The following is a 27,124-nucleotide window of genomic DNA, read 5'->3' as shown; positions in this document are numbered from 1 at the left end:
TTATTTTAATACATTATGTATTTTCCTGTTTCCTACTGTAGCCCATTTCTTCTTTTCTGTGTATTGCTTATTCATATCCTTCAACCTTTTTTTGGGAGGGGGAGGGAGGTAGAGTTCTTTGTATGTGCTTCTTAAAGTACAGTTTTCTCTGTCATAATTTTTCTGCCATGGGTTGGTCTTCCACGTCAGTGCCCAGCTGAGTGTTACGTCAGTGACGTGGAATCTTTCCCAGCTCACTGAGGAAGAATGTTTATTCCCACAGCATGTTGCCCATGCATCTAGAATAGTGCCTTTGTAGTTACCTAGTAGTAATATAAATATAGCTGTTCATATGCCTGTTTCCTTTACTAAATTGAGCTTCTCCAAGGAAGAAACCATGTTCTCCTGAATGTGCCTGTGTCACACTCAGTGACTGTATGTTGAATGAATGAAGTAGTGTGTAGGATATTGACAAAGGAAGTATGTAGAAAGGGGGTCCAAATGATAGAGGCTTTTTATAGCCATACTAAGTAAAGGGTGTGAATTTTCTTAAGGTTGGTGAGCAGTGAAGCATGTTTAGGGTCTACATATCCCACTGGATTGGAGTGTTCAGGAAGATCAGTTTGGTAGCACTGAGTAAGGAGTGGAGGAGCCAGAGGTGTGTTTTACAACTGGAGACAGTTACTGAGTTGGGTAATGGTTGGCTACTCAAGATCGGGAGAGTGGTTGCAGAGTTCAGAGAGCTGGGGTAAACACATTGCAGAGGACCTGACAAGACAGATGGCGGGTGGGGGAGCCTGCTGAGGTGAGTTTTAAGCCTGTAGAGGGAGAGTGTCGTCTCAATATCACTTTGAAGGGTGATTATAGTACATCAATAGATCGATCTTGACGCTCTTGGTCATCCTAGTTCAGGGGGTTTTAGCAAATCCTTGGGGCAGTTTTTTTCAAATCTATTTTGAAAGTAAGTGTGTGTGTGTGTGTGTGTATTATGTTCTTGTCATGTTCTAAATTTTACTAGCAGATAGTAACTTTTAAAGCTTATCTGGAAGAAAACTGAACCACAGCACTACTAGCTTCTGGTCCAGTTTTACTGAAAAGCTGTGTGGTGTTGAGAAATCAGAACTCTAAATTTTAGATTTTTCGTTGTGTTAAATGAAGAAGGTTGAAATAAATTATTTTCAAGCTTCCTTCTAAGTAAGCTCTTATCTTCTCCATGTAACTCATATAGTGATCTAGTCTGCAGCAAGCCCTTAAGGTAAGGGCATGAGAATCTCAGGATTCAGGTTCAGAAAGGGGAGATCCATGTGCCGTCACATTTGATGGTTCTTCTGTGCAAAACATGACTTGCTTTTACCTCTTTCAGTGTATTCTTTCACATAAGAATTTTTTTTAAATCACACAGTATTAACAGAACTCAGAACTTCAAATATGATTGGTAACTATTGCAGTAAATCACTTGTTAACATGTTGCTGTTTTGTGTTCCTTGCCCCATGGCAAGTTGCTGTCCTGGGTAGTCTTGTTTGTCGTGGAAATGCAGTTGCTACTCTCTGTTGTGTTTGCAAGTTTTCCACTTCATTTGGTATGAGAAGTTTCTTTTATTTTCCTTTCTCTTTTTCTTTTCTTTCTTTTTTTAAAATGCTGTAGACTTGTTTACCTCTTTGTATTAAGTCCCAGAAATGGGATTATCAAGTGAAATGGCAAAGTCATTATACTGACTGACGTTATTGTTTTAGCTAATTCAAGAAGTATGAAACATGAAACAGTGCTTTTTGCTCTAACATTTCATTTGGCTGGGTAGCAGTATTGGACTTTAGCCTTTTTTTTAATCACCATCTCCTAAGCTTTTGAGTATTTTCCTCATCTCAATTAGAGCTAAGTTTTATAACTTGATTGCCTCCACACCACCTAACCCTTAAAAAGCTAGATGGTAGCTTCAGAGATGGTCTTTTGTTTACACTTATGTTTCTTATTTGCAGCTTATGTTCATTCAGAGCCAAGGCCAGGTTCAGCTGACCATTGAGCTTCTGGATACAGAAGAGGAGAACTCGGATGACCCTGTAGAAGCAGAAGTATGGATACATATATTGCAGAAGCTGCATGCTGAGAGAGCTTTCATGTCCTGAGAGTCTGTGTAGTGACTGTCTTTTCAAAGGCCAGGACAACTTTAGGCCTGTTTAAGGGATCTGGTGCTTAAAGTACAGGTCATTCCAGCCACGTCTTCAGTTGGAGAGAAGGGTGCCTCGTGGCAGATACTTGGGTTTGATGGCAATCTCATCTAGCCCTCAGCAAAGCCATTTCCTCTGAGGAAATCTCATGGTTGGCAGCTTTCCTGTTTTTCTCCTGAAGTTAGGAAACAACAAATGAGGTGCCATCTGCCCAGTATCATCTCGAGTCTCTGTACCATGTTTACTTTTTATTGGGATAGGTGAGGCTAGGAGTCCTCAAGCCCACAGTGCAGAGCAAGCGGGTCGCTCTAGCTGGGCCCAGCAGGCAGTGTCAGTGAGAGGGGCGAGCCACATGGGCGATGGGGGCGCGAGTCTGGAGGGAAGACCGTTCTGTGGAAGTACTGGCCCACGGTTGCCAGATTTTTGAGTTTTTGTAAGAGATGCCAGAAATCCAGGTTTTAATGTAAAAGATACTGATTGTCAGAATTGCCACTATATACTTTGTTCTTTAACAAAACCCTCTGTGAGCGAAACAGAACTTGTCAGGGAGCCAGCTTCTATCCATTCCTGACTTCTGGTAACTGTTAAGTATCTCAGAGAAACTGGGTTTTGTTATCTAATGAAACTTTCAAGCTGTGTTTCAACACCAAGTAACAAGCATGTCCGTATGGAAAGATTTTTTTGATCTTGAAATTTAAGGATTTCCGACATTTTAGTCATAGAATTTGCTAGATTACCTGATGATGATGGAGTCCAGTTTTTGTGCTCTCTCCCCACCCCCATTTTGTGTTTAAATCCTAGCGCTGGTCAGACTATGTGGAGCGATACATGAATTCTGATACTACCTCTCCTGAGCTTCGTGAGCATCTGGCCCGGAAACCAGTATTTCTCCCCAGGTGAGTGAGCCAAGCCACATAGCAGCAGTATATGCTTGGGCACAGTTAAGGAATGTAAAGTTAAATGACTCTGAGATTCTTCTTTTTTACTTACTCTATTTGTTGTTCTTTCTGCTGAGGACACTAATTCAAGGTTTGTGTGGCTGTTACACCATGAGCTTACCTGGAGTGTGTTCCAAACCATCAGGGAGGTGAGAATTTTAGGGAATCCACAGTAACTTCCCTATGTTGGCTAGGAATGTGTGTTGGAGTCTCCAAACTTTGATGATTCAGTAGGAGGACTCACAGGTCTCAGCATATAGTCATATAGTGACTGATTTATTACAGTGAAAGGATACAAAGCTAAATCAGAAAAGGGTGAAAGTGACTCTGGTGAAGTCAGAGGAAGCCCAGTGCAAACTTCTAAGAGTTCTCTTCCAGGGGGTCTACACAGGACGCTCTTCATTCCTCCAGCAATGATTTATGACAATATGTTTGAAATGCTCTCTACCAGGGAAGCTCATTAGAGACTCAGTGCCAGGATTTTTTATTGGGTGCCACCTAGCGTGTACCAAAGTTCCAGGCTCCCAGAAGGAAGGCAGGTGTTCTGCATAAACTATATATTCTGTACAGTTGCAGTACAGTGAACCACTTGCCATTTAGGGCATGGTGGAAACTCCCAAAAGTCAAGATCCCAGAACCTAGGCAGGGTACAGCCTTGTAAGCAGGCCTTTCTAAGGACAGCAGTGTTAGGCCTGCTATGTTAACTCTCTTTAAAGAGTTTTAAAATTTTCCTTCCTATATATTGGCACATGATAATGCTGGTCCTCTCTGAGAGGAGGAAAACAGAGTTTCGAAGTAGAAAGTAGGTTTTGCTGTATTAAAGTGGCTTTGCCTTCCCAAAAGTTTGGAATTGAAATCTCAAATCCTACATTTCCAGAAAGGTACTATCCCAGTATAGATGATCCCTACAATGGCTCGACTTACAATTTGTCAACTTCACACTGGTGCTAAAGTGGTATACATTCATTAGAAACCATACTTTGAATTTTGAATTTTCATCTTCTCCCGGGCTACCGATATGCTGGTACAAGTCTCTCTTGTAATGCTAGACAGTTGTAGTGAGCCACAGCTCCCAATCCGCCACACGCTCACAAGGGTAAACGGCTGATGCATTTACAACCATCCTGTCTTTCACTTTCAGTACAGTATTCAGTAAATCACATGAGATATTAAATACTTAATTATAAAATAGACTTTGTGTTAGATGATTTTTCCCAATTGTAGGCTAGTGGAAGTGTTCTAAGCATGATTAAGGTAGGCTAGGCTAAGCTATGAGGTTTGGTAGGTTAGGTGTATTAAATGCATTTTCAACTTAGGATATGAGGTTATGTCCAAATAAACCCATCCTAAGTATTACTGGACTTAGTCCTAAGCAGACCACGGAAAGGGGTGTGAGCAGAAGGGCCCTGCCAGATTTGTCCATTCATTGATTTGTTTAGACTTTGTGCAGCTGCTTTGTGCCAGGCCTCTCTCAACAGTTTTAGTCTCCATGCTTAAGAAAATGTACAATAAACATACCATTGTGTATTTCTCACCAGATTGGCACATTTTTTAAAAGATTATCTGTGTTGTAGAGGGTTTGGGGAAGGGATGGCACATTAATACACTGTGGGAGAAAATATAAATTGATGCAGTCACTCTGGGTCAGGGCAGTTAACATGGTGAGGCATCTTTACCATAGGACTTTGATTTCTAATAACTATTACAGCCAAGGTTTTCAGTCTTTTTGACCTTGAGACCCCTTATATTCATAGATATTCAGTACCCCAAAAAGCTTTTCTTTATGTGGATTACCTCTAGTAATATTTGCCGTATTAGAAATTAAAATATTTAAAATATTTATGAATTTATTTTAAAAAATACTAAACCCATTGTTATAAATAGTATTTTAATGAAAAGCTATTTTAAGACAAAAACTTTGTGAAAAGAGTGGCAGTGCTTTTCATTTTTGCAAATCTGTTTCATGTTTGACTTTAAAGAAGAATGACTGTATTCTCATATCTGGTTCTATACACAGTCTGTTGCACTGTGTTGTTTCCTTGAAATATGTGAAGGAAATCCATCCATACTCAGGTAGAAGAAAAAAAAAGTATTTTAATATATTTTCAGGTAATTGTAGGTATTTTTTGATGTGACAACAAAACTCCAGGTGGTGGCTTCTTAAAGGTCAGTTGCACTATTGGTGAAAATATTAGTGAGCTTTTCATACAGTTATGTCAAAATCCACTGGTCTATCTTGTACATTGAGCAGATCTTTTCATGCATGATTTTATAGCTTCATGCAGTTGGTTATTTGAAAAATATTAATTCATTAAGTTATACAGACCTACCAAATGATGACATAATTTTACATTTAAAAAAATCACATTATTAGTATGTCACTGACCTCATCAAACACATCTTTAAGTAGTGGGAAACTGTCAGCTCATGGTGACCAAATACCAGTTTAACAAAATTCAGTTTTACTTGAAAGCTTAAATCTTGTCATAGACAACAAATACGTTCAGTTATTTTCCTTGAAGTGCAAGCCCCCCTTCATTTTTTTGAGAAAATATCTGCTACATACCCCAGGCTGGCTAGTTAATTGTTTTTTTCAGGTAAAAATGATGATCCATTTGCGACTCAAGCAGTGCTCAAGTGGCTTTCTTTGAGAACCATTGTACTCAGGCACACAAAGGGGCTCTATGTGTGATTCTCATTTTACCACACAACATATTAAAAAGATGTGAACTAAGGGGCTGGGATTGAATTAAAATGTTTCTGCTTCTCAGACTCACAGACTCCAAGAAGGGACTAGTGGTTACTAAAGGGAAGGGAGGTGGGGAGGGAGGGAGAAGGGGATTAAGGGGTATTATGATTAGCACACATTATGTAGGGGGGTCACGGGGAAGGCAAGAATAGCACAGAGAAGACAAGTAGTGACTGGCATCTTAACTAAGCTGATGGACAGTGACTACAATGGGGTGTGGGGAGAGGGACTTGATAATATGGGTGAATGTAGTGAGCACAATGTTGCTCATGTGAAACCTTCATAAGATTGTGTATCAATGATACCTTAATTTTTAAAATGTTGCAATTCCTGTCATAGTACCAACAGCATTCTTAAATAAACTAGAACAAATAGCTCTAACATTCATATGGAACCACAAAAGACCCTGAATAGCCAAAGCAGTCCTGAAAAGGAAGAATAAAGCTGGGAGATTATGCTCCTCAACTTCAAGCTCTGCTACAAAGCTACAGTAATCAAGACACTTGGTACTGGCACAAGAACAGACCCATACACCAATAGAACAGAATAGAGAGCCCAGATATAAACCCAAACATATACAGCCAATTAATATTCAATAAAGGAACCATGGATATACAGTAGGGAAATCACAGCCTCTTCAACAACTGGTGTTGGCAAAACTGGACAGCTACATGTAAGAGAATGAAATTGGATTATTGTCTAACTCCATGCACAAAAGTAAAGTTGAAATGGATCAAAGACCTGAATGTAAGTCATGAAACTATAAAACTCTTAGAAGAAAACAAAGGCAAAAATCTCTTGAATAAAAATGAGCAACTTTTTCCTGGACGCATCTCCTCTGGCAAGGGAAACAAAATAAAAAATGAACAAATGGGACTATATCAAGCTAAAAAGCTTCTGTACAAAGAAAATCACTGAAGCAATGTTTTTAATAGCAAAGTATTGGAAACAATATAATTGATTAGCTGACAACCTTTCTGCTTGTTGTTAGAGAGAAATAAGCTCTCAATATCCTCTAAGGCATCAATTGATGTGAATTGCCTTTTCTTGGTGTGTAGAATAGCAATAATGTACTGGGAGAACTGAAAAAATAGGTATTCAAATAATTTTCTGTGCTCTGTGGTTCAGATGAGGAACCCTGATTGATTGTTGTTCAGGGATGGTTAAAGTACATTTCCTCTGCAGCAGTTAAAGAGAATGAGATAAATCTATGTGTAGTACAATGAAAAAAAAATCTTTACAACACTAAGTGAAAAGTTGAGAATAATAGATTAATATTCATAGTATGATCCTGTTGTGTTTTAAGCAAATCCCAAAACAACCGTATGAGTGATTACATGTTAATTCAGAGAGGCCTTAAAGGTTGTTTTGTTTTGTTTTTTCCCCTAGAAGGTTTTAAATCAAAACTGCAAACAAGACGAGAGAGATTGGAGAATTGGGAGTAAGGAATGGTTGAAGATTTGTAATTTTTATTCTATGTATCTCTGCAGTTAAAATTTTGTTTTGTAAAAAAAAAAATTTTGTTTTGTAGCAATGAAACCATTGAACATTTTGTATATGTAACTGGAACTGTGATGTGTTATGAAAACATAAATGAAATAAGGAAAACTGATTTTGAGGTTTTTATCCCCTTTTAGGGGAGTTGTTTGTGTCTGTCTGGACAAGCTCTCATCCAGCAGGGTTTACTGCTTTGCAGGAATCTGCGGCGGATCCGGAAGTGTCAGCGTGGTCGAGAACAGCAGGAAAAGGAAGGCAAAGAAGGGAATAGCAAGAAGACCATGGAGAATGTGGACAGCCTGGATAAGCTGGAATGTAGATTCAAGCTGAATTCCTACAAGATGGTATATGTGATCAAGTCTGAGGACTACATGTATCGGAGGACCGCCCTGCTCCGGGCGCATCAGGTGAGAACCAGTAACTGGAATCTCTCCACATATATCCCTGCCCAGCCAGGATCAGGCCCATCCCCAGAGGCTTCTTACTGTTTCTCTCCTTTTATGAAAACCTCCTTTTGGATTTGCAAATTGTTGAGTAAACAGGTGTATCATCTTGCTAGGGCTGCTGTACCGGCACCACGGACTGTGTGGCTGAGCAGTTTTACTGTCTTACAGTTCCGGGAGCCAGAAGTTTGAATTAAAGTGTTAGCAGAGTTGGTGTGAACCTTCTGAGAGCTGTGAGGGAGAATCTATTCCACACCTCTCCTAGTCTTTGGTGGTGTGCTTTTAATCTTTGGCATTCCTTGGCTTGCAGACCTCTGCCTTTGTCTTCACATAGCATTCTCCGTGTGTGTGTGTGTGTTACGGATTATGAGCCCACCCTATGACAGTACGACCTCATCTTAATTACTTACATCTTCAAGGACCCAATTTCCAAGTCAGATCATATTCTGAGGTACTGAGGGTTAGGACTTCATCATAGGAATCTGCAGGGGACACAGTGTAACCCATAACTGCTAGTAGCACCTTCCAGTGAAGCTCCTTCAAGCGTTTACATTTCAAGTGGTATTACTTGTATGAATCCTGTTTCACATGCTGTCTCCATTGTGAAAGCTTCCTGGCACAGTTGCATCCCAGGTATTGTGCCAGGCCTTGTGATGACCAGGAAGTGGAGCATATAATGTAGTGAGATAGACCACCAAGGAAAGAAACTAGGTGAAGTGATCGCAGGTAACTGGCACGCGGGCCCTGCTTTGTTAGGGAGCCCTCTCTAAGGATGTGACACTTGAGATTTGGCCAATGATAAGGCTCCATCCCAGTGAGGAGTTGGGGGTTGGTACTTTGTAGTCAAAAGAAACACACAAGTACAAGGCTGGGAGGAAGGAAAGGACTTGGCATGTTGGAGAAACTGACCACATCACTGTGGCTTGAGCCATAGGGAAAACGGGATGCATGAAGTGGGAAGAGTATACAGAGGTCACATTGCTTGGCCTTATATGCCATGGTCACAGTTATGTTTGAGGCGCACTGGGACATCACGGACAAAGATGGCTTGGACTACTGTGAGGAGAATGGGAGTGTGTGTGAGCACAGAGTTGGGAGGGCAGAGACCTCCCAGAAGACTGCTCTTGTCCAGGTGAGAGGTGGCGGTGGCCTGGACTGCCAGGGCGGCAGTAGACTTGGTGATGATTGGGTGCGAGGAGAGGAGAGCAAGGAGAGCACTGAGGATGACGCGTGGTGGGTTTCGTTTGTTCTGCTGGAGTAAATGGGAAGTTGAGGAATACACCTGCTGATAGGAGGGGTTACCAGGTTTGGGGGGCAGATCAAGCATTTGGTTTTGAAACTGGTTAAGTCTGAAAAAACTATAAAACATACAGGTGGGAGACGTTGGGTTGGTGGCTTAATGTACTTTCTCATGGTGCTGTGTCTCTGGTTCAAATTATTTGGGGAACTAGATAACACCTAATTCATCTTTGTATCCTGTATCCTGTCTTGCACACGGGCACCAATAAATATTTACTGGATACATAGGTAGGAACGTAAACCTTCACTGCTGTGCCTGGCATTCTGCTGGGCAGGGTAGGTGAAGGAAGAGTGGGTTTTAAGTCATTTGCTTTGCATTGTCTTACTTACAAGTAGATTGCCCTGCTGACAAATGACCAACAGCCACAACTCATTGTGTCTCATTCTGGGTGCATTCGGATCAGCTGGGTTGCTGGTTTTAAAATGCAGATTGATGGCAATGAGGAAACCTGTACCTTTGTATCAGGTTTCTCAGGTAATACTAATGCTTGCTGAAATTGAGAAGCACTGGGCTAGTTCTGCCCAGACCCTGTGTTGGCATTTTTTTTGTGAGCTTTATAGGTTCCAGCCTCTTACATGTTCTGTGTTTACTTTTTTTTCAATTCTCTTTAAATGGATTCCTATTGCCTTTCTTTTTACTAACGAGTAGTATCAGACACTTGAGCCCACATCTTCCCTCTGCTGCTTAGGAGAAAATTGGGCTTTGTATTTGAGCTTTTTTGGTCCTGGTTCATGGTGTTTTTTCTTTGTTTCATTTTGCAGTCCCATGAGCGTGTTAGCAAGCGGCTTCATCAGAGGTTCCAGGCCTGGGTAGATCAATGGACCAAGGAGCATGTGCCCCGTGAAATGGCAGCAGAGACCAGCAAATGGCTCATGGGTGAAGGGCTGGAGGGCCTGGTGCCCTGTACCACCACCTGTGACACAGAGACCCTGCACTTTGTGAGCATTAACAAGTACCGTGTCAAATATGGCACAGTGTTCAAAGCCCCATAACTGCAAAGCCAGAGCAGATAACTTGAGGGGAGTGTGTGTTGGGGAGGGGGGCACATCCACTCACACACACTGAAGAAACAAGGAAGATGCCTTTCAATCCTCATGGGCCTCTGGGACATGGCCGCCTGATCTGTATGTGGCTGGTGCAACCTGGCACCACGTGGGCTACATAAAAGGAACACGGATACCTTACAAAGCCAGAGCTGGAACTTTTCCCGTGGGTTTTTGGCTGTTAGCCTGCCCCAGAGGGGAAGGAAATCCATGCAAGCACAGAGACGTGCAGCTTGCTTGCATATACCAACAGAGGTAAGACTGGAGTCTCCTGGGGCCTGGGGAACCAGATGCTGTGCACATCTTGACTGGATGGGTATGCATTGACGAACAGACTGGGGAAGGACTCCATACTCAGATGGATTGTAACTCTGATGGTCACTGCACCTTTCCTCTCCCCACAAAAGGAAAAAAACAACTGGATTTTATTACATTTTTTTTCCTGGTCACTCGAGTACATCTAGATACCCATTAGTTTTTATGTGGGAAGTGCAGTTGGCTTTGGGATTGATCATCTTGTGGATTTGATATCTGACGAATCCCTTGCTGCCTACCCTTCCTCTGTCCTCTGGTTCTCAACCTCAACAAGTTCAATTCAGTTGTCCTTTTTAGCTCCCGTGGAACTGTTTTGTACCTGCTTCTTAACTAGTCTACCCTAGTGCCATCCACCAGCTTTACTCTCTCTCTCACACACACACACACACACATTTTAACTTGGTTTTCCTTTTTTGTGTGTAAATAATGTACATACTGTCAATTTTTTATTAAAAGAAATATGCTTTGATGTGCTAGCATAACTGCTCTAGCTTCTTGTGTACCATAGTTCTATGTGGCTTCAGATTTAGGACCTATGAACAGATGTACAAGACATTTATTACACTTTTTACCAAAGGGAGTTACTGTTGTAGTACTTTTGTGTAAAACTTGTCTTCCCCCTTGCCCCAACATTTTTTTTGTAAATAAATAAAGCTTGGTTCTTAAGGAATAAATTCTCAACCCAAGTCCCTTGTCCTCACCAGAGAACTGTTGTGAAGCAGAGGTTTGGGCTTCAGCTCCTTATCCATTGTGCAAATAGGATTTTACTTTATGTAGCTAATAGTCAATCAGACTTGGCCCAAATGAAAATATTCCAAACTTTGAAAGTAGGAAACTTATTTTAGTACATGTTTTTTCTCCTTATTTAAACTGTTTGGAAATATTTCATATTTGGGTAAGTTGTCTGGCTATATAGTTTGTATTCTCTATTTTTTCTTAACCTTATAGGAAATTAAGGCAAACAAATACCAAACCAGTATTTGAAAGCAGTAATATACAAGGCATGTGGTATAATTGGGGTTGGGAGGGAGAAGATTTGATACATTTCATTAGCAACTATAAATAGAATATATATATATTTTTTTATATCGTAAACAGACTGGCAGACAGTTAAACAGGAGTGACTAGGTATTTATATGTAGTCATTCTGGGCTTTGAACAAAGACCATCTAAACCCTCCCAGTGTTCTGGTGGATTTTTCTCCAGCAACCATTACCCTAGTAATAGTTACAAAGTAACCAACAGTGTTTTATGTGGTTTTGCTTTTTAATTAAAAATCCCCAAAACCCACAAAATTTTCTGGCTTGTAGATTTTCGAAACACTGTAGACTTCTCCAATTTTAGACTGTTCTGTTGTCACGGACCGGAGACTGAGCCCAAAAGTGTATGTTGGCAAAATAGCCTTGTGGAAGATTTAGGGCAAAGCTGGGGGGCAGTCCCTGATTTGGAGGTGGAGTGATACATATTGGGGTTGGGGAAGATAATTCATGTCTTCCCAGCAATAACTCTCTGCTCAAGAAAGATCATGTTGACTTGGAATTATGGGGAAAATTGATGGGGCCTTACCAGGGCGGCCCCAGCTGTTGCTGTCCCTGCACAGGGTTATGTTCAGAGTACAGCTAGGGTAACAGGATGAAATTGGAGGTGTTTCTGGAATTAGGGCTTTCAGTCTCTGTGTGGTAAAATACATTCTTCCATTAGGATCTTGAATGTTTTGACTCTGATCTGCCATCTCAAATCAAAATATTTGCAGTTTCTGGTGATGGGCAACAGTTGCCCACCTACATATAATATGTAGTAGAGGAAACAGGTTACTACTGGGGTAGCAAACCCCTCTCAACTCTGTGACCACCCATCACCTTGAAAGCCCCTATCCCTGGCGCCCGTTCTTTATATGTTAAGAAGGCAGGTTTTTCAGATAACCAGAGCCACAGGTGAAACAGACTGGGGAGCAAGGGGGTTACCGCTTGCTTCTGAAGCTTGATGACAAGCGTGGCGGCAGCCGAGGCTTTCGCCTATCATGCCTAATGGTTCCCCGTCTCCTGAGACATTGGGAGAATCTGGGCATCAAACTTGCCATTATATTTAGGGATTTGCCCGGTGGCCTACTAGCTGGGAGAAGATACAGGGAAGCCGCCCCGGAAGCGCGGTTTTCAACTTCCAGTGTCCCAGCTCAGAAGTCCAGAGCGGCCGGGCTTCCGAGAGCTGCCGGTGTTCCCAGGAAAGCTCCCCGGGGCGGAAGGCGCCCTTGAAAGCCGGAACCTTTGGTTGCAGGCCCTGGGCCGCTGCGGCAGCTCCAGGAGCTTCCGGAGAACGGGGCGGGCGCGTGGCGATGGCGGCGGCGCCGGCCCTGAAGCACTGGCGCACTACCCTGGAGCGGGTGGAGAAATTCGTCTCGCCGCTCTACTTTACCGACTGTAACCTCCGCGGCAGGTGGGGTCCCCTCGCCCTGGGCGCCAGTCGGCCGCATCCGTGCTCCTCCGCCTTCCCTTCCGGAGGGAAACCGAGGCTTCGGCCACCAGGGCCGAAAGACAAAGTGCCCGGCGCGGACGGGGCAGGAACCCGGGAGGAAGGGGTCGAGGAGGGCTGTGCTGTGTGGGGCAGTGGATCGGGAGGACGCGCGTCTCCATCCGGCGGCTGGTCCACGGCGGAAAGGGGATGGCCTAGAGCGCGTGCCCACAGGCCCCTCTCTCCCAGGCTCTTCGGGGACAGCTGCCCGGTGGCCGCGCTCTCCAGCTTCCTGACGCCCGAGAGGCTCCCCTACCAAGAGGCAGTCCGGCAGGACTTCCGCCCCGCACACGTCGGCGACAGCTTCGGGCCCACGTGGGTAACACCCGGAGCAGGGCGGGACGGCGGGCGGAAGGGTAGGGTCCCTTCTTGGCCCGCTGACTTCTTAGGGCCACACCTCCGTTGCCAGACCTCTGCCCTAGACAGCCTCTTGCGGCGGAGCAGCACCCTCTGCTGGGAGCAGCTCCCTGGTCTCAGTACTCGTGGGGAAGTTTTCATTTTATCCTCCCAGTCCCTGGACACCCCTTAAGGGAGGGCACCCTAGGGAAGGGGCACAGACCCTTGATTCTGCTTCTTTCCCCCACCTTGCTTCACACCCTGTTGTTCTGTTCTTGTGGATCAAAGCAGAATATCATGTGACTGATACTGCAGATACTCGGAGAAAGTCTCAAGCCCCTGCTGACCCTGAAGCCAAGGAAGAATGTCGAGGATGACTTCCACCCCGGGCCCATCTCAGTGCCTCTCTTGCAGATGGTGGACCTGTTGGTTCCGGGTTGAGCTGACTATCCCAGAGGCATGGGTGGATCAGGAAGTTCATCTGCGCTGGGAAAGTGATGGAGAAGGTCTGGTGTGGCGTGATGGGGAACCTGTCCAGGTGAGGTGCCCTGCCTTAGGGACAGGTATGACCATATGTCAGCCTTGGTCTCTGGAGAAGCCACAGCTGAGTGGCTCTGCCTGCAGTGTGGCATCAGGATTTCAGGACTGGAGAAGTTGCTGCTTAGGCCCCTGTGTGTTGGTCCTTCTCATACTGGGAAATTGAATGGCGAGGTTCTGGGTCCAAACACAAATAGTGCTAAACCAACACTGCCTCTAACTGACCACCTCCCTATTTGGACTGAAAATAGTTTCTAATCAAGTACAAGAACACTAAGTATAGCAGATCCATTTATTAGGCCTCTAGTAGGTGCCAGGTGCCAGACTAGTGGCTTTGCAAACCATATTGTCTGCTTTTATGTAATATATGCTTTCAAACAGCTCTGGATAGTAAAAAGTAAAAATTTAGGTCTTCTTCCTCTGAAGTAATGGATCTCTCCCTACAACCCCATCCCAGTTCCCCAAATATAACAACTATTGTCTTGTTTATGCATCCAACCATATCAGATTTAATCTTTATAATCCTATGTGGTGAGTCTTTATGCTCAATTACAGGTTAAGAAACAGATATACAGAGGTTAGTTCACTTAACTCAGGTTCACACGGCTTCCAATCCACCTGGACTAACTTTTAAGTCTCAGGACTGTTGTTCTGCCTATATGGAAAGATGGCAAACCCTCCCTCATTGGCTCAGCAGATGTCTCCTGAGTGACCTCTGTGGGCTAGGCCCTGTGTTAAGCACCAGGGGTATAGCAGAGGATGAGGCAAACCTGTCCCTGACTTCAAAGAATTTCCCTTCAGATACTTGAGTACAGAGGCCACCAGATGTCACACCTAAGGTTCCTGACACCTGCCCAAGGCCTTTCCCATAAGACCAGGGGCTTTTCTGCTGGTGAACAGGTGCCATTTGCTGGTCATGGAACTGGCCTCCATAGGGGTTGGGGCACCTGCTACCAGGAGTCCCTGATCTATCAATCTTAGCCATACCTGAGAGTGAGGAGGGTGGAGGGGCATGGCCTCCTTCAGCTTATACTTGATCTGAACTGTCTAAAGGCTGAGGCCCTGTCTCTTTCACCCCACTACCCACCAGGGTTTGACCAAAGAAGGGGAGAAGACTAGCTATGTCCTGACTGACAGGCTGGGGGAAGGAGACCCCCGGAGGTGAGTGAGTTGCTGTTCCCTAGTTGACCAGTGCTATGGGGGAGAGGGCACCAGTGGGCAAGGAGGAGCTGAGGCCCAAAGTGGTCTCAGAAACACACCCACCTCCAACATAATCATCCTCAAATTTCATAGTTCGTTTTTAAAAAGCAGGATTTTCTTTCTGTGAAAATAATGTTTGTCTTCTTGTGATAAATACAGAAAAGCACAAAAAAGTAAGTAGCTCCCATTGTCCCACCACCTAGAAATGACCATTATCAACATCTCTGCATTCATCTCAGGAATTCTTCGAAGCATAGTTTTTACTAGTTGAGGTTGTATTTCTTTGATACTTGGCATCCTGATTTTTTTCATTCCATATAGTAACGTGTATTTTATGACACCTTAAAAACTCTTCTTAGGCATTATTACTATATTTTATAATTATTGAACACTGTGTGTCTGACCCTTCCAGATGTAGGACTATGATAGTGAGTAACGTGGCCTTTGACAGCAAAGGGGGCTCATTTGTACTTCCCTAATTGCCAACCTGATGAGGGCTCTGCAAAGACACACGGGGTACTCGGTAGGAGAAATCTGGTCTGGACTTGGGAGAGGGGTGGGAGCAGGGGCAGGGAGGCTGCCCCGGGGAGGGCGTGTCTGCTCTCTCGGCACTGAGAACAGCACCGCAGCCTGCCATGCTGTTCCAGAGACTGTCCCACACCGTGCTGGCTAACGGATGCTCACTCTGAAAGGTTAGACCTGGGAGATCCGAGTATGTTCTTAATATGCAAAGAGGGTCTTAGACCAAGACAGTGCTTTGTAACGACAGTTTTGGAAATAAAAGGCAGCAAATTCACACAGTTGCAAACTTGGCTACTTATCCTCCCCAGCTGAGGCAGAATACTCAGCAGAATGCAGGTTCGGTCTGGGTTTCCATTAGGACCCTCTTGCGCACACACCTGACACACTGTGGGGCCCTGCAGCTGCATGGGAAGGGGTCAGCCGGACATCTTCTTGCTCCTCCCTCCCTATACCCCCTGGGTCCTTTGCCAGTCCCTTGGCCTGAAGCTGCTTCCCCACATTGGTAGCCTGACCCTCTATGTGGAAGTGGCCTGCAGCGGGCTCCTGGGAGCTGGGAAGGGGAGCATGATCGCAGCCCCTGACCCAGAGAAGAGGTTCCAGGTGAGCCGGGCTGAGCTGGCCGTGTTCCGCCGGCATGTCTGTGAGCTCCTGGTGGACCTGGAGCTGCTGCTGGGCATGGCCAAGGTACTCGCCACCCTCACCCACCCTGGTCATTCTCTAGCCTTGCTCCAGGCGGGTTGTTTCTTGGGTCAGATAGTTGGGAGTCTGGGAATCCGGAATAGGGAGAGTGTTTCTGCCTGCCTGAGTACAGAGAGGATTTCCCTGTGCAAAGGGGAGGAGGAAGACAGTCCTGAGCTGCAGGGACCAGCAGGAGCAGAGGGCCGGAGACGGGGAGCACCTCTACCTACAACCCTTCCTTGGGAGATCCACCAGGGCCTAATTCTGGAGACCCCACTTGCTTGAGATGGGGACTAAGGGGGGGCACGCTGTTGCAGGGCCTTGGAGAGGACAACCAGCGCAGCTTCCAGGCCCTGTACACGGCCAACCAGATCGTGAATGTGTGTGACCCTGCCCAGCCTGAGACCTTCCCAGTGGCCCAGGCTCTGGCCTCCAGGTTCTTCGGCCAACGTGGAGGTGAAAGCCAACATACTATCCATGCCATGGGGCACTGCCACATTGATACAGGTAGGGTGGCAGCTTGTGGGTGGTCTGGGGAGGCAGGAATGCCCTTGAAGCCCTGGCTATTCCTGAAGCACTGCGTGATCCTCAGCAAATTCTTGCCCCTCTTGGACCTCAGTTCTCTCCATCTGTAGAATGGGGCAAGGGATTGGCTGAGGGCTGTGCTAGGTATGGCTTCATCTGTTCTTTCAACAAAATCTGATGCCCTGTGTGACCCCATGCTAGACAAGGGCTTAGACGAGGATTATAAGACTGATAATCACAAAATAGACACAATTGGTGCCATGATGGAAGATTGCGGGCTGGGGAGCCCAGAAGAAGCACTTAACCCAACTGGGTTGGGGGGATTCAAGAGGCTTTGGGGAGCAGGTAACCTTTGAACTCAGTGAGAATGAGTAAGAGTCTGGACAAAAGTAAGAGTGCCCAAGGCCTCAGGGAAGAGTGATGTGGACGTGATCGAGATGGGGGCTCAAGGGCAGGGGAAGTTCCCTGGGTCGGACCAGGAGTTCAGGTTTGAACCTGATGCGTTTGCAGTGTCTGTGAAGCTTATGAGGAGTCTCTTTTTAACAAGTTCCTCAAAGTTTTGATTCTGATGCAGCTGAGGTTTCTTTTTGTTTTGTTTTTTTTTTTAGATAATTATTTTTTATTGAAGGGTAGTTGACACACAGTATTACATTACATTAGTTTCAGGTGTACAACACAGTGATTCAGCATTTATATACATGATAATTCTAGGTACCAGCTATCACCATACCAAGCTGTTACAATATTTTGACTATATTCCTTATGCTATACATTACATCCCGGTTACTTATTTATTTTACAATTGGAAGTGTGTACTTTTTGTTGTTGTTATTGTGAGGGGATCTCTCATATTTATTGATCAAATGGTTGTTAACAACAATAAAATTCTGTATAGGGGAGTCAATGCTCAATGCACAATCATTAATCCACCCCAAGCCTAATTTTCTTCAGTCTCCAATCTTCTGAAGCATAACGAACAAGTTCTTACATAGTGAATAAGTTACATAGCAAACAGTACAAGGGCAGTCATCACAGAAACTTTCGGTTTTGCTCATGCATTATGAACTATAAACAGTCAGTTCAAATATGAATACTCATTTGGTTTTTATACTTGATTTATATGTGGATACCACATTTCTCTCTTTATTATTATTATTTTTAATAAAATGCTGAAGTGGTAGGTAGATACAAGATAAAGGTAGAAAACATAGTTTAGTGTTGTAAGAGAGCAAATGTAGATGGTCAGGTGTGTGCCTGTAGACTATGTGTTAATCCAAGCTAGACAAGGGCAATAAAACATCCACTTATGCAGAAGATTTCTCTCAGAACAGGGGGCGTGAGGTTCTAAGCCTCACCTCTGTTGATCCCCAATTTCTCACCTGATGGCCCCCCTGTGACTGTGCCTGTCTTAGGTTGTTCCTCCCTTGAGGAATCTTACCCGTCTCTGGCTAACCAGTCATCTTCCGGGGCCATACAGGGAAATGTGAAGTTGGTAAGTGAGAGGGAAGCCTTATTGTTTGAAAAGGTTAGCTTTTTAATTATTTGCATATTTATGCCCTGTGGCTTCTATGCCCAGCATTTGTCTTGAGGTATCTTTACCACTTGGAAGAATTATGATACTTGGTAAATTTGATATGAGGCACGAATTCTATTTAAGGGTTGTAGTTAGGAAGAAAGAAGAAAAGCTTTAGAAGTAGCAGACGGAAGAAAACATGGGAAGATTGATTATTTCTTTGACATATCTTCTTGTAGAGTAACTTCAGCATATATAGGTTTGAAGCTACTACTTAAATTGCGCACACACATTAACATAATAGGAGTATAGTTACATAACCAAAGCATACCTGTAATAACCAGCCATCTCCAGTGAAACCAAGAAAACCAGTTAGGCACCTTAGGCATTTGTGAAAACTTATCTATGATATGGTGGATATTGTCCAACTGAACTTGAACAGTCTGAGAGAAATCAGACAAATTAAAACAACCCATTCCTGGGGAATGTTCACATCCCATATGTTCTTTTAACAGTAAATAGTCTGTAGTTGTAAGAGTTTGGAGCACTACAATTTGCACCTCTCCAAATTCTTGGTTGAGTTCCAACAATATAGATCCAGTCAAATTTGTTGTTTTACTGTATGCACAGGCCAGCTTAGATATCTCCTTCTTCATTCCCATGGCAAGTCCAGGAGCTGGTGGGATGAGTGCATCTACAGCTGTAGCAGTGCGTGGATCTTTGTTGGGGTTTTTTGATGATCATCTTCTGGCATGAGTCTTCCAGAGAGTGCTGATGTTGGAAGTTCTTTTTCATATCGTATCTTAGTTCATTTTCGGGGTAGCCCAATTAGGCTTTGATCCTCTGTATAAACACAAACAGACCCTTTGCCTACACTTTTATATGCCCTTTATACCCTTGTGTAGGACTCATTGGAGGTCTCCACACAGGAACTGCCTTTTTTTTTTTTGGTATCATTAATCTACACTTACATGACGAATATTATGTTTACTAGGCTCTCCCCTATACCAGGTCCCCCCTATAAACCCCTTTACAGTCACTGTCCATCAGCATAGCAAATGTTGTAGAATTACTACTTGCCCTCTCTGTGTTGTACAGCCCTCCCCTTTCTCCCACCTCCCCATGTATGCTAATCTTAATACCCCCCTTCTTCTTCCCCCCCACCTTATCCCTCCCTACCCACCCACCCTCCCCAGTCCCTTTCCCTTTGGTACCTGTTAGTCCATTCTTAGGTTCTGTGAGTCTGCTGCTGTTTTGTTCCTTCAGTTTTTCCTTTGTTCTTATATTCCACAGATAAGTGAAATCATTTGGTATTTCTCTTTCTCTGCTTGACTTGTTTCACTGAGCATAATACCCTCCAGCTCCATCCATGTTGCTGCAAATGATTGGATTTGCCCTTTTCTTATGGCTGAGTAGTATTCCATTGTGTATATGTACCACATCTTCTTTATCCATTCATCTATAGATGGACATTTAGGTTGCTTCCAATTCTTGGCTATTGTAAATAGTGCTGCGATAAACATAGGGGTACATTGGTCTTTCTCATACTTGATTGCTGCATTCTTAGGGTAAATTCCTAGGAGTGCAATTCCTGGGTCAAATGGTAAGTCTGTTTTGAGCATTTTGATGTACCTCCATACTGCTTTCCACAATGGTTGAACTAATTTACATTCCCACCAGCAGTGTAGGAGGGTTCCCCTTTCTCCACAGCCTCACCAATATTTGTTGTTCTCTGTCTTTTGGATGGCAGCCATCCTTACTGGTGTGAGGTGATACCTCATTGTAGTTTTAATTTGCATCTCTCTGATAATTAGCGATGTGGAGCATCTTTTCATGTGTCTGTTGGCCATCTGTATTTCTTTTTTGGAGAACTGTTCAGATCCTGTGCCCATTTTTTAATTGGGTTATTTGTTTTTTGTTTGTTGAGGCGTGTGAGCTCTTTATATATTCTGGACGTCAAGCCTTTATCGGATGTGTCATTTTCAAATACATTCTCCCATACATACTGTAGGGATCCTTTTTGTTCTATTGATGGTGTCTTTTGCTGTACAGAAGCTTTTCGCAGCTGAGGTTTCTGAACCACAGAACAGGTGCTTCCTCTGTTATGCCGCGATGTGGGGGTAGTGTGGGCTTCTGGGCTGGTCAGGGAGGGTCCGAGGCCTAGAGGTCAGGAGAAGCTGTAGTGCCTTGTGCAGGGGGCTGGCCGCGGCAGGTGTATCTCGGGGAGCTGTGCCTCTGCCCTAGGGTATCCATCTGTGCAGCTGCAGGGAAGGGTTTGCTCCTACGCCTCCCACAGGATCCTGTCTGGGGGTATGAAACCTCCGGGGGAGGCTATTGCAGGGCCTGGGGCCTCCATTTCCTAACCTGTGAAAATGAGCTGGTAACTGTGCCAAGCTCCTTTTCCCACTGATGACTCTCACTCTGTAGGGACGATCTGAAGCAACAGCTCAGGAGGGAGGCCACAGAGTTTTGCAGGGAAAAGGGCCTGGAATGGGAGGAGGGCTAGGATGATCCTCTGGTGGCCCAGGCCAGGCCCGGTCTGGGTGGGGGGAGCTCAGGGGTGAGGCCAGAGCTCTGTGAGGAGCTGGGCACTGGGACACTCTCCTTCCCCTCTCCACCCGCCTTTCTGTCCAGCCTGGCTTTGGCCCTTCAAAGAAACGGTGCGAAAATGTGCCCGGAGCTGGGTGACAGCCGTGAGGCTCATGGAGCAGAACCCTGAATTCATCTTTGTCTGCTCCCAGGTCAGAGAGACAGCTGTGGGGGGGCTCTGGAGCCCAGGAGGCCCAAGGGTGAGGTTCGGAGGGTCTCTCAGGCCCGAGGGGCAGGGCTCTTCCCCACGCGAAGCTGCCCACTGGGACCCAGATGCCCAGCCCCAGGAGGGGTATCACTCCTGACCCAGCTACTGCCCAATCTGCCTCACAGGCACAGCAGCTTGAGTGGGTGAAGGTCCACTACCCGGGCCTGTATGCCCGGCTCCAGGAGTTTGCCAACCGTGGGCAGTTTGCACCTGTCGGGGGCACCTGGGTGGAGATGGTGAGTGCGGTCTGCGGCCCTTCAGCCTCAGGCCATAGCACCATGGCCCTCCTGCCTTTGCTGATGGCTCTGTGGGCCATTCACGTCCCCTGTAGGAAATACATCCTGCATTTCCGAGGATAGACAGTCGGGCCTGAGGGGAGGAAACGGACCCTGCCTGGGCGCCGGCCTTAATAGCCCCTTCGTCAGAGCCTGGCTTCTGCAGGGCAGGGAGCGGGGCTCCTGCCCAGTCCCCGTCTGGCGCTGACCCCAGCCGCCTCCCGCTTCCCTCCCTGCCAGGATGGGAATCTTCCGAGCGGAGAGGCCATGGTGAGGCAGTTCCTGCAGGGCCAGAACTTCTTCCTGCAGGAGTTCGGGAAGAGGTGCTCCGAGGTAGGCTGAGGGCTGCTGCGCCCGTGGGCAGGAGGGGCCGGAGCCCTGGTCCGGTGCCGCAGAGGCCCTTCTCCCCGCAGTTCTGGCTGCCAGACACATTTGGCTACTCGGCACAGCTGCCTCAGATCATGCGCAGCTGTGGCATCCGGCACTTCCTGACTCAGAAACTAAGCTGGAACTTGGTGAACTCATTCCCGGTGAGCAGGACCCCGGGGGCCGGGGTCAGAACGGGTGTGGGTCCCTGCCTGGCCCATTCACCTCTCCTCAGGCTTATGGAGGGTCCCTGGACAGACCCCCAACTCCCACCCAGAGGTACCCATGCCCCAGAGTCCCGCGGCGGGCAGGGGCGGTCTGAGGGCCTGGCTCTGCCTCGGCCCTGATGTTCTCCTCTGCCTCTGTCTCCCCGCCCGCAGCACCACACCTTCTTCTGGGAGGGGCTGGACGGTTCCCGTGTGCTGGCCCACTTCCCACCTGGTGACTCATACGGGATGCAGGGCCGCGTGGAGGAGGTGAGGGGCACCTGGTGGCCGAGGTGCGGGGACGGGCAGGCCGGAGAGGACTGGGTGTCCTGTCCCGGGCTGACTCACGCCGACCTCTCCCCACCTGTCCAGGTGCTGAAGACAGTGGCCCAAAACCGGGACAAGGGGCGGACCAACCACAGCGCCTTCCTCTTCGGCTTTGGGGACGGGGGTGGTGGCCCCACCCAGACCATGGTGGACCGCCTGAAGCGGCTGCGCAATACAGACGGGCTGCCGAGGTCGGACTTGGGCCTCCTGCAGCCCTCGGCCCTTACCGGGAACCCTTCTTCCTGCTCAAGCATTGGGCCCAACCCCTCCTCTAGACCGTCTGAGGCAGTCCTGGACCGTCGGCCCTTCCCGACCTCCCCCCTGGGGGTGGGGAAGGGCTTAAACCCAGCAGACAGAACCCTGCTGGCGTGTCCACAGCTGGCTTGGTGTGGCCCGGGAGTTTCCTGAGGCAGCTCCTTTCCGCCGTGGCTGGATTTCTCCTGCTCTGGCATGGAGGGTGAGCCGTGTGACCGCTGACACTGGGACACCCAGACGTGCCGTTTCCTTTAGGGTGCGGCTGTCTTCTCCGGGAGAACTCTTCTCGGCGCTGGAGAGCGACTCCGGGCAGCTGTGCACGTGGGTCGGGGAGCTCTTCCTGGAGCTACATAACGGCACCTATACCACCCACGCCCAGGTCAGGGACTCTGCAGAGGGTCGGAGAAGGCAGCCCGGGATGGAGCCCAGCCCAGATCCGAGGGAACAGGCAGTGTTTCAAGGAGGAGCTGAGAGGAAAGAAACCGGGGAGCTGAGTCAGTCAGGAGCCCGGAGGAGGCAGGACCGAGTCCCTGAAGGAGGGGGGCCGGGCTGACGGGAGAGGGGAGGATCTGGGGCAGGTCACCAAGGAGAGGCTTTGTGCAGGAAGCCCTGGGGAGCCGTCCGGGGTTCTGAGCGAGGGAGGGCTCTCGGAAGGTGTCCTGGGAAGCTTGAGGCGGCCATGACTGACCCTCCCCCCGGCTCAGATCAAGAAGGGGAACCGGGAGTGTGAGCGGATCCTGCACGACGTGGAGCTGCTCAGCAGCCTGGCCTTGGCCCGCAGCGCGCGGTTTCTGTACCCAGCAGCCCAGCTGCAGGGCTTGTGGAGGTCAGCCCGGCTTCTGCCCCCTGCTGCCCGCCTGCCCTCACCTCAGACATCTCGGTGACTGTCCCCCCAGCTTCCGTTCCTCCTCCCCTCCCGGGCGTCCCCATCTCCTGCCCTTGGCCTCCGTAGACTCCTGCTTCTGAACCAGTTCCATGATGTGGTGACCGGAAGCTGCATCCAGCTGGTGGCAGAGGAAGCCATGTGCCACTATGAAGGTGAGGCTGACAGCATTCCTGCCACGCTCCCCAGCACCCCCGTAGGACACTCAGGTCATCCCAGGCCCGTTGGCCACTCATGCCAACCAATTTCTCCTTAGACATCCGTTCCCATGGCAACACACTGCTCAGTGCTGCAGCTGCAGCCCTGTGCGCTGGGGAGCCAGGTCCTGAGGGCCTCCTCATTGTCAACACACTGCCCTGGGAGCGCACTGAAGTGTTGGCCCTGCCAAGGCCTGGTGGGGCCCGCAGCCTCGGTATGAGCTGGGGAGAGGGGCTGCCCCTGCAGCAGGAGGGGTCGAGAGCTGGGAACACTGCCCTGGGGATGTGCCCTGGGGCGCCCAGGCTGGAGAGTGGTAGCGGTCTCCACCTCCTGAGCACGGCTTCCGGAAGTGCAGGGAGGCAGCCCTGATGCTCAGGCCTTATCCCCAGCCCTGGTGACAGTGCCCAGCATGGGCTATGCTCCTGTTCCCACCCCCGCCTCCCTGCAGCCCCTGCTGCCCCAACAGCCTGTGTCGGTAGTGCAAGAGGTGAGTGCCGGCGTGTCCCACGGGGTGCGGCTGTCCTGGGCCATCCCTAACAGGATATGTCTGAGCTCTCCAGCCAGGAGCAGGTGGGGAGGCGGGGCCGGGGCCGGGGTGGGGCTGGGAGGCTGTTGGCTGTGGGAAGCCCGTGCAGACTCAGCCTTAAGGCCTCCTCCCACCGAGACTGACGGTGCTGTGACTCTGGACAACGGCATCGTCCGGGCGAGGCTGAACCCGACTGGCTGCCTGACATCCCTGGTGCTGGTGGCTTCTGGCAGGTGCCCACCCCCACTGCGCTCTCCCAGTGCCTGGCAGGTGGATCCCAGACCCTGCTCCTTCTGGTCTCAGGCCAGCCATAGCACTACCCACAGCAATCCCCCAGTGGCTGTGGACTGGGACTCCAGTGGATCAGGGCAGGCTGGGCTTGTTGTCTCCTATCCCCTGGGCCTACTCACCCTTCCCCCACCCCATGTTGAGCGGCTGGGGAGACCAAGGTCATATAGTTGTAAAGCACTAATCCTCATGTCCTTCCAGGGAGGCCATTGCTGAGGGTGCCATGGGGAACCAGTTCGTGCTGTTTGAAGATGTCCCCTTGTACTGGGATGCGTGGGACGTCATGGATTACCACCTGGAGACACGGTACGTGTTGGGCAGGACTTGGAGGGATGGTGATGGGAGTGCAGATGTGTTGGGTCCCTTCCATCAGCCTGCCCTGGCTCAAGCCTCCCACCTGTCCCACAGGAAGCCAGTGCTGGGCCAGTCAGGGACATTGGCAGTGGGCACTGAGGGTGGCGTGCGAGGCAGCGCCTGGTTCCTGCTGCAGATCAGCCCCAGCAGTTGGCTGCGCCAGGAGGTTGTGCTGGATGTTGGCTGCCCCTATGTCTGCTTCCACACTGAGGTAGCAGTGGGGGCAGGGTGGTGGGCATTTTCCCCAAGTGGGGCTGCGAAGAGGGGCCAGACCAGGCCTGTGTGTGTTTGCCCCTCTCCGCGTCCCCCCCCACTGCTAACCCAGGTGCACTGGCATGAGGCCCACAAGTTCCTGAAGGTGGAGTTCCCTGCCCGTGTGCGCAGCCCCCAGGCTACCTATGAGGTCCAGTTTGGCCATCTGCAGCGGCCCACCCACTGCAACACCTCCTGGGACTGGGCTCGATTTGAGGTCCAACATGGGATGGGCTCCGGGGGGCTGGATCCTCACTGGTTGGGAAGAGACAAGGTGGTGGTAAGGGGTGAGGAGGAGGGTGACCAGCATTTGCTGGTTCCTAACATGTGTGCCAGGCATTATGCTAAATGCTTTATGTTCAGTTTGATATTCATGCCCATTTGGTGGGGTAAGTACTGTTATCCCCATTTCACAGATGAGGGACTGAGGCTTACACCAGTTGGGTGGTGAGAGCCGAAATCAAACCCTGTGGTCCCAGCGCTTGCCCTCACTGTAGGGAAAGGAGCCCTGGGGCGCAAGGAGGGGGGCCGTCACGTGGTCTCGTGTCTGCCCCCCAGGTGTGGGCCCACCGCTGGGTGGATCTGTCAGAGCACGGCTTCGGGCTGGCCCTGCTCAATGACTGCAAGTACGGCGTGTCGGTCCGAGGCAGCGTCCTCAGCCTCTCTCTGTGAGTTGGGTACCTGTCAGGCCTGGGAAACTGGCATGGGACAGGGGTCTTCCCGATGCAGAACTTAGGTAGCTCCTGCCCGGCTCACACCCGCTTTACCCACCCCAGCTTACGGGCACCTAAGGCCCCCGACGCCACTGCAGACATGGGGCGCCATGAGTTCACCTACGCGCTGATGCCGCACCAGGGTGAGTGCTGCGTCCCGGGACGCCGCTCTGCACCGCTCTCCTCTGAACCTCGGTTTCTCCAGCAGTCCGTAGGGGAGACTGCTGCAGCCCCACACCCCCACCCTTACTTTCTACCACACATCCCTTTCCGGTCCGCACCCAGGCTCTTTCCAGGACGCCAGCGTCATCCAAGCTGCCTACAGCCTTAACTTCCCCCTGTTGGTGCTGCCTGTCCCGGGCCCGGCGCCCGCTGCTGCCTGGAGCGCCTTCTCAGTGTCCTCGCCTGCGGTGGTGGTGGAGACCGTCAAACAGGCAAGGGCCGGGGTGGGGTCCCAAGCCCGTCCCTCACCTGTCACCACCCACCACCCACCTCCTCCCACAGGCCGAGGCCAGCCCGGAGGGGCGCAGGCTGGTTCTACGTCTGTACGAAGCCCATGGCAGCCACGTCGATTGCTGGCTGCACACGTCGCTGCCAGTTAAGGAAGCCTTCCTGTGAGTGGGGTGCAGAGTGGGGGTGGGAGTCCAGCCCCAGCAGGGCCCTCACAGCCCCTCCTGTCCTCCAGCTGCGACCTCCTGGAGCGGCGTGACCCCGCCGGCCACCTGCCCCTCCGGGACACCTGCCTGAAGCTCACCTTCTCTCCCTTCCAAGTGCGGTCCCTGGTGCTCGCGCTGCGGTCCCCAGAAAACTGAGCCCCTGAGGGCGGGGTTTTGTTTGGGAAGCCTTTGGGGGCTCCTCATTTGGCCTCCCCAACCTGAAGCAAGGTTCTGTCACTGCTTGAGCAATAAACCCTTGGCTCAGGAGCCCTGCGGGAACTGGCTCACTGCCCTGGGGGCCTAGCTTCCGGCTTTCACCGGGGAAGGGTTTTCCCCAGGCACCTGGGGGCAGGAGCAAGCGGACCTAAGGTTGTCTGTGTGTGCAGATTGGGGCTGCAGCCCCAGGACAGAGATGGAGGGTTTCAGGGACTACAAGCTATGAGACTGCGCAGTAGGAAGCTCCTCCCCTGTGTCAGCACGCCGAGGACCTGGGGCTGGGGAGAAGGCCCGAGGGGAGTTCTGGTTGGCTCCCATTAAGAGGAGCGTTGACTAGTCAGGGTCAGGAACAGCCACAGGCCCTCAGGACTCCTGTACTGGGGGACCTGTGGAGCCTGGGCTGCTTGGGGCCTGCATCTCCACACTACCTCTGGGGGGATGTCCCGGCAGAGGCAGACTGTCTTCTGAGAGCCAGGGCTTTGAGGACTGGTATGGGGCTCGGTCTGACGTGCTGAAGAAGTGGCCCACCTGTTCCCAGGGCTGGCAGCAGGCCCTCCCAACTT

General features: G+C 49.0%; 2 protein-coding genes across 3 annotated transcripts in view; both read left to right on the top strand.

Annotated features, from left to right (window-relative positions):
* Window positions 1–10,912, top strand: part of SIN3A (SIN3 transcription regulator family member A) — a 65,354-nt gene extending 54,442 nt beyond the window's left edge. Inside the window, exons 18-21 of the mRNA XM_036907639.2 lie at window positions 1,957–2,049; window positions 2,947–3,041; window positions 7,529–7,736; window positions 9,834–10,912. Coding sequence (XP_036763534.2) covers window positions 1,957–2,049; window positions 2,947–3,041; window positions 7,529–7,736; window positions 9,834–10,064 — 627 coding nt within the window. The 3' untranslated portion in view covers window positions 10,065–10,912. The remainder of the gene's footprint in view (window positions 1–1,956; window positions 2,050–2,946; window positions 3,042–7,528; window positions 7,737–9,833) is intronic.
* Window positions 10,913–12,672: 1,760 nt separating this feature from the next.
* Window positions 12,673–26,612, top strand: MAN2C1 (mannosidase alpha class 2C member 1). Of its 2 annotated transcripts, none has more exons than XM_036907651.2 (26): window positions 12,673–12,863; window positions 13,128–13,253; window positions 13,689–13,812; window positions 14,902–14,972; window positions 16,040–16,217; window positions 16,529–16,718; window positions 20,884–20,990; window positions 21,172–21,282; window positions 21,562–21,654; window positions 21,735–21,851; window positions 22,068–22,163; window positions 22,266–22,411; window positions 22,731–22,854; window positions 23,180–23,301; window positions 23,428–23,513; window positions 23,615–23,770; window positions 23,933–24,043; window positions 24,183–24,315; window positions 24,572–24,676; window positions 24,779–24,935; window positions 25,050–25,193; window positions 25,535–25,644; window positions 25,753–25,832; window positions 25,975–26,123; window positions 26,194–26,303; window positions 26,375–26,612. In XM_036907651.2, exons 1-26 carry the CDS (start codon window positions 12,763–12,765, stop codon window positions 26,499–26,501), a joined length of 3,174 nt encoding a protein of 1,057 aa, XP_036763546.2. In that variant the 5' UTR covers window positions 12,673–12,762; the 3' UTR covers window positions 26,502–26,612. The 2 variants fall into 2 exon arrangements, with proteins under 2 accessions (XP_036763546.2, XP_036763545.2); XM_036907650.2 differs by having other exon boundaries at window positions 12,682–12,863; window positions 23,946–24,043; window positions 24,221–24,315.
* The last annotated feature ends 512 nt before the right edge of the window (window positions 26,613–27,124 follow it).

This window comes from Manis pentadactyla, chromosome 11 (assembly GCF_030020395.1).
Source record: "Manis pentadactyla isolate mManPen7 chromosome 11, mManPen7.hap1, whole genome shotgun sequence".
NCBI lineage: Eukaryota > Metazoa > Chordata > Mammalia > Pholidota > Manidae > Manis > Manis pentadactyla.
This window is presented reverse-complemented; position numbering and strand designations above follow the sequence as displayed.

Bases quoted from the DNA above. Each gene is read 5' to 3' on its own strand.
- MAN2C1 (XM_036907651.2), top strand. From the start codon at position 12,763: ATGGCGGCGGCGCCGGCCCTGAAGCACTGGCGCACTACCCTGGAGCGG. The intron at 13,813-14,901 runs GTGAGGTGCCCT...ACTACCCACCAG, and splicing joins GTGATGGGGAACCTGTCCAG to GGTTTGACCAAAGAAGGGGA. The intron at 16,719-20,883 runs GTAGGGTGGCAG...CTTTCTGTCCAG, and splicing joins GCACTGCCACATTGATACAG to CCTGGCTTTGGCCCTTCAAA.